This window comes from Sprattus sprattus (genome assembly GCF_963457725.1).
Source record: "Sprattus sprattus genome assembly, chromosome: 4".
Lineage (NCBI taxonomy): Eukaryota > Metazoa > Chordata > Actinopteri > Clupeiformes > Clupeidae > Sprattus > Sprattus sprattus.
In genome coordinates this window covers 35,952,757-35,959,754 of record NC_137923.1, presented here as the reverse complement: position 1 = coordinate 35,959,754, position 6,998 = coordinate 35,952,757, and the positions used below count along the sequence as shown (strand labels likewise).

At 42.3% G+C, this 6,998-nt stretch overlaps 1 protein-coding gene across 1 annotated transcript; it reads right to left on the bottom strand.

Annotated features, from left to right (window-relative positions):
• Nucleotides 1–236: 236 nt before the first annotated feature.
• Nucleotides 237–6,564, bottom strand: laptm4b (lysosomal protein transmembrane 4 beta; the record flags this gene model as incomplete). Its single annotated transcript, XM_080837770.1, has 7 exons — nt 6,464–6,564; nt 5,263–5,380; nt 3,793–3,866; nt 3,492–3,614; nt 3,305–3,403; nt 2,103–2,198; nt 237–311 (listed from the first exon to the last, which is right to left on the bottom strand). The coding sequence occupies exons 1-7, from the start codon at nt 6,554–6,556 to the stop codon at nt 237–239; spliced, it is 678 nt and encodes a 225-aa protein (XP_080693896.1). The 5' UTR covers nt 6,557–6,564.
• Between the last annotated feature and the right edge of the window lie 434 nt (nt 6,565–6,998).

Genomic DNA, 6,998 nt, shown 5'->3' with positions numbered 1-6,998 from the left:
GTCATGCTCACGCCTCCGGAGAGAGAATGGACATGTCAAAGTCATGCTCACGCCTTCGGAGAGAGAATGGACATGTCAAAGTCATGCTCACGCCTTCGGAGAGAGAAGGGGGGGTGGGGGCGGGGGGGTGGTGTGCAGGCCAGGAAAGGTCCTTTCTTTGGAGAGGACAGGGAGAGGATTTGGGGAAGGGCTTATTGAGAAAAGTGTCTCTGGCATGTGCTGGGTCTCAACTGCTCTCATGCTGACAAATATCGAGGAGGTGGTTCCTTTGGTGGAAGTGCAATGGCTTCCTCATATGCCGGTAGCAGCACCTGCGTCACACAAACAGAAAAGCACCATCAGACACGAGAAGCTCTGCGCTTAAAAAACATGCATCACAGCCTGGCACACACAGCGATATGATGCATCACAGCCTTTGCTCTTTGCCTCTCTCACTCCCCCTATCCAACTAGTATCCAGGACTGCAGGGGGGATCCGCCAAAACCTCTTAGTAGCATATGAGCCTAGCTCCTGAAGTGGACCAATTCAGGCAGAGCTAAATAAAGGGGGAGAGAGACGGTAGAATATGCTCTGTGGGGGTACAGCTCCAGCATTGTCAGAAGGTCCTGTGTGCATCACTGAGAGGCTCCAAATGACCTGGACACACACGGACACTTATGTAACTCTCTGTGAATGCCAGAGAGAGAGAGAGCCCTATGTATTCTAATGGCCTTCCCTCAGAAAAGCAGCTGAGCACTTAGTGGCGATGCCCAGAGACCAGAGAACCAGCTGACTAACACCAGCAGCCCTAGAATCTTACATAAAGACATTAAAACATCCCATCACTGGGAGATGTCTGGCATATGCCCCTGGCTTTACTTGCCTCGGTCCATGACACAGGGTTATTGTTGCCACAATGGATCTGAATGTGTGACACACAACAGCAGCTGTATGAAGCAACTACCACAAACACATAGTAAGGTTAAAGCATATTCTATATGCATTCCTCGTCTCAGTGTGAGGAGGGGTTAGTGTAACTGGGTAATCGCAGCAGAAGGATGTTGCAGAGGGCACAAGGAAAGAAGCTGGAGATTAGTTATGGAAAGTTACAGAGAGCCGTGGATTAGCAGCATGGCAGACTCAACAATAAGAAGGACGCGGGACACAGAGCTGATCCGGTCCTGCGGCGTCTCACTCAAGGCCAGCGGAACAAGTTATGAATTCTTATAAATACATTATTCTTTTGAAAACTAAAAGATCTGCATAGGCCACCAAGTAAAAGACATTTTTGACAAAGGGTTTATTCTCAGAAAGAGGCACCAGCAGTGGTTTGGAGGAAACGGTCCTATGACCACCCTGACAAAACCACGATGACCTTATTCTACCATGCTTTGTTTTAACTGATTGAGAAACTCTTTGAATCAAATTGTTAGATGGTGTAGAAGGCTGATAAGTGAGTCACAACTAAACCCGGCGTCCCTGTACACCAGACCTGGATGCACTCCCACTCTTTGCACACTGATTTTCAGCTTCTTCCCTCTGGATGGAGGTTCACAGTAGCAATGTGCAGAACACAGTGGTGCAAAACCAGCTTTGATCCAGCAGCCATGTCATAGCAACATTTTTCAGATTATACATGTATGCATGTATTTATTTATTCTTTGGTTTTTAGTGGTTTAGGAAGAATTGGCACCCCGAATACGGTTATGTTATTATGTGTGTCAAATGTATGTGTTGTTTGTAGAATGTGTGTCACAATGGATGAGGTCTGCTTCAAACCAAATCTACCTACAGGTACAAACTAAGTAACCTGAACCTAAACTGTATAACACCAAACCCCCCAAAGCCTCAGAAAACAACCTTTAAAGATGCCTTCATAGTTATAAGCTGCCTTTTTCTGACTGTGGATATGTCATGGCCAGGACAGTGGGCATTGTTTCGACAGCAACATCTTGCTCTTATCCTGTTATCCAGTCACTGGCTGCCCAGCACTGCAGCAACATCAAAGCCAGCAGCTGTAATGATGTCACAACTGCTCTGAGGCCAGTTGGAAAGCTAACTGCAGATAACTGGATAATGCAAGGACATAATGACACGCCATACTGCAGGAACCTTTCACTTACCGCTGTGTCGTTTGTGGTGACGTACACCAGCACCTCTGTGGAGAGCCTTCCACTGACGTATCTGTAGCAGTTCCACACGCAGGCAATCAGGTAAGCCTGCAGAAGGAAAAGACATTCACAGTCTTTGAAGTACTCATTCAACCATACTTAATTGCTGGGATTAATTAATGGCTGCCATTTTCCAGTTGACCCACAACCCCAGTCGGTTCACCGTGGTGATTTGATTTGAAGGGCAGATAACTCAACGCACAGTATGGTTAACAGTCAGCACATACATTGCAAACATACTGCTGTTAATTGTTTAGCTCTTCAATGGTTGTTGTGACACAATAGCACACTAGGGTACATGCATGTGCACTGCACTGATCAATTTGAATGCAATACTATATCCCTGCATTAGTCATGAAGTCTGGATGGTTTAGTCAAGCTAATTAACAGAAAAAATTGTGAAAAAGTGAAAGGACTCGCATTTGTTGTTATTTGAATGCATCCACATCGCAAACTAAAATCACATCCTCGACTTTTTGTGTTGTGCTGCATTTTGTTGTTTTGAAAAGGTCAACACAAGCTAATTTGTGCTTTCAGCATTTTGACGAGGAGCTCATTTTGAAGCAAAGGCAGATTTCCAGTGGTACAAGCCTCTTCTCTACCCTGCCTACCAGCATTCACAAAGCCTTTTATTCCACATCATAAGTCACATGGAAACATTCTGCCTCTGGATGCTGAATATCTATCTCTATGAGGTCACAGCGCTGGGGTTATGAACAGCCTCTTATTTCAGCCGTACAGCTCTCTCATGCTCACAGGACGACTTCAGAATCAAATCATGCTGTCAGCACCACAAACTCCTTAGTTTCAGGTTTTCTTTAGTGTGTGAAAAACTCCACTTTCCGTTAGGGCTCTTCATTGGGATTCTTAAAGCATCCGAAGATGAATTCCATGTATGTGTGACAAACACAAGTCCTCCTTGGAGGCCAACCCCAGTCTGAGGGGGAGGAGGTCAAAAGCCCTGAACAGAAATCTAAACCTTGATAGCACAGTCTGCTCGCACTTTTCAAGTGGAGGAATATCTATCAGGTTTATAATGCAATGTGCATGAACATACACTCATACTGTAATGCCACAGTTTGAATATCAATTGTAGATAATGGGGCGTAGCCAAATAGACCTTGTTGAAATGTACTATTTTAAAATGGCCTTACCTTAAAGGCCAGGATGCACCCAACAAAGATGAGCACGGCAAAGACTAGGCACAGGTTGTTTGTGGACATGATGTCCTCTTTGTATGGAAAGGTTCCAGGCTGCAATTAAACAAACTTAGCATTAAAATGTATCAGTCTTCCAGGAGATAATGAATACAGTATGCCTGAATGGTCAAGTTGTCCTCACCAGCTGCTGAAGGTAGTCTTGCACTGTGTTGGGATAGACCACAACACTGATGGCTACCAGTGTGTTAAGGGCAAAGTCGAAGACTTGGTAGCAGAGAAATGGAATGATCCAAGCAGCAAGTTGCTGTGAAGAGAGCAAATAATGAGTAAAAACGATATCTGGGTAGGATTAACAAAAATGTACATAAAACTGACTTTAATTTACATAATTTGACATGTGTGACTTATTATATGCTCCATGTATATTAACATTTGAAATAAAAACATGACATGCTTTAACGCTGAGATGAAAATAACCATACCTTATAAGCCCCATATGTCGCCATGCCACAGATAAGAATCATAAGCAAGGAAATGGCAGCAGCAATACACATATCTGTAGAGGGGAAAAGAAATGGCATACAGTAGTCGCTTTCAGTCAAATGGACATGTTCTTTTCTTGTCTTAACAACACAAAACCACTATATTGACTTCTTATTAAAAATGCTTAGAGAATTGACAGTTAAGAAATGGTTTGATGCTTACTGTGTGTTTGGTGTTAACTTGTTTCTGTATGAATCACAGCTATTAGCAATAGTGAGTTTATAAAGACATCTAGCTAGTGGGAACATATCCAGTTAAAAAATGTTTCATAAAGTATTTTGTTAGTGTTTGAATTATATTTTTCCTATGGAATATTAATTTTACCCATGTAATCCAAACCATCCAATTGGCACTGATTGACCATTGACACAGTAAAATAAGTAAGTACACCAGGGATACTTCTGTTCTAGCTTCAGGAGACCATATTGGCCTTCCTATCCAACCATCGGAAAGGTAGAAAGGTGTCCCACCCACCCAAGGTGGACAGGAGTTAAGCATGATAAAAAGATGAAAAGTGGCAGCCCTTTTTCTGTGGTAACGACATAGTAAACTGTAGTCTTTGTAAGTCATATTATTATGAGCCTTTTCAGTCATTTACAAACGCACACTTCTGGCATGCAGTTTGCTAAGTCTGTTTGGTTATGTGTAATCCTGGCCAAATGTATACTGTGAATGTATTATTCCTTTTATGTAACTATTTTTTTATTTAAATAAACCTATTCTAAACCTATTCCCAGTTAAACATGTGCTTTCTCCTTGTAATAAATATGGGTTTATCAAGAAAAAACTCTTAATCCATTCCATCTGTAAGGGTGGATAACCACACGCTGTGTTCTCAAAGTACCATTATAAAACAAAGACGACACAGCAACAGCCCTGACGCACGTAGATCAAACCAATGGCGGGCCTCAGAAGGAAGCCTAATCCGAGTGAATTAGGGCAGTCGCCTTTAATAAGAGTCACTAGTGCTTGAGGCGTTGGCGGCAAGGCTGCCCAAGTGATCATTCACCAGAGGGAAGTGTCACAACTATGTGCATGAACACACATTCAGTCACACACATGCACACATTAATATTACCCCCCCCCCAAACACATACAAAACACACAGACTCTCTCTCTCTATCTCTCTCTCTAACACACACATACATGTACAAACTGCACCACCTGACACAGCATGCCTGGTAGAGGGTGTGGCTGACTTCCACAGACAGTTTGAATTTCCAGAGGCTATATTTTAACACATGCACACCCAGCATATCTATGGTGAAATAATACTTTAATTTCTTGCCAGTACCATATAGGAAACCTTATGCATTTGACTGGTACAAGAATCACTCCTAATTGCTTAAAATAAATGATTAAGCTTGTGTTTTATGACACTATTTGCACATTTAAAGATCCAAACTCACTGGCATCGTCCATGACATCAAAGTCTGTTCCCAACTCGGTACTGGTGAGATGGTAGTGATACTGGACCGGGTCATTTAGGGCGGATAACAGGATGAGTAGAACGACTGCGTTGATGAGCTGTTGGGAAAACGTCATGTCAATCACGTTAACATTTTGTAATGCTGCTTCAGAATGACATTTTCTTGCAAATGCAAATGTCATGGAACGGGAGCGTTTTCTACCATTACAAATATGTATTCGTGTTCAGTTTTTTAAACTATTAGCATTTAGGTAGCAAAACTAATACGCAAACAGCCAATACACTATGCTACTCTTGTGGACAATAATGGATTCGACTTAGCTTATATCATTGAAAGGTTTGTATCCGTAATGAACATAAGCTAGCGTAAAATGACCCGCGTCGAACCCTCCAGGGATGCTGAGAAAATATGCTGAAATGTTGGACAGCTCCATGGGAGCTTGTGGGGCCAGGCAAATTGTAGCCGATTGTGGTAACTTTGATATTAAACATCAATATGACCTGAAGCCTATAGCTTGGCAGTGGGCCTCAATGTGTTTTGACATTGTATTGGTTCATTCGCTTGTTTGTTTACTGCAAGGTCCTGGCCCATAACTTTTTACATCAATAGCCTGTTCTGTTCCTTAAGCAAGTCAAATCCAATTACGACTGTCAGTAAATGAATCGCTTTATAAAAAAAGACTTAACTGCCCATACATTCTCTTTCACAATCTAAAAATATCCTTGCTTTGCGTTTCCGAATAGGATCAAGGTTATTTATTTGTCCCGCCGGTCTATTTTTACTGGGTAAAAGAGCTCTACTTTCTAAAAACAAAATGAGTTTGAAGATTAACGTTATGTTGTGACATCATCAACAACAGCTTTGTTAGTGTAAAGACTGGCAGTATTCATTGAAATATCAGCACTAGCCTATAGGCTATCTGTGACAGATGGTCGTTAGCAAACAAAGATGGCTACAAATTATTTTAAGATAATAACCCGTTTTCAATTTTATCAATGAGGGACACTGTCGCTGTCCAAAACAATGGCCAATGCACGGCACACTAAATACTTTGGCTAACCCTTTGCAGTTTCAAAATCCCTTAAATTATAAGAGCAGCTAAGACAAGCTACATACACAAAACACAAGAAAGGCCTGGCTGTATAACTAAAAGAAATTACATGTTTTATGCTTAGCCTACCATATACCAAATGCCCAAGATAATGGTGCCCGTCCGAACATGACAGCAGAGGCAGCAGCTGGTCGTATACCATCTGTCCCACGGGGAAATCATCTTTCCGATCCAAAACAATGAGACTATTTCATGAAGCCTTTCCTTCACAGAAGATGTTCTAGTTTCTCATCTACACGGATAATATGCGATAGCCCAGGCTTGACGTTAGAATCTCTGCATCCAGGTATTGCTCAGTCCGGAGCTGATTCTGCTGTCCAGAGTCCCTGTTCTGCAACGCAACATTTAATCCAGCTCATCTCAGGAACACGTGACCGGAGGAGGACTTTGGCTCAGACCAGGAATCCAGTGATGCAATTCGTTGTTCGAGAAGAAACGAATGCAGGTGTTGTGATCGGTAGGCTAGGTGTTTATCATTTAAGGACATCTTTGTGGAAGTATTCGTTTATCAACATGAAATCGGCTTCATTAGGCCTACATAGCTGAGCCAGTTTCCACACCGTTTCAGTTTATTATTTCGAGGTCATTCACATAAATGGAAATT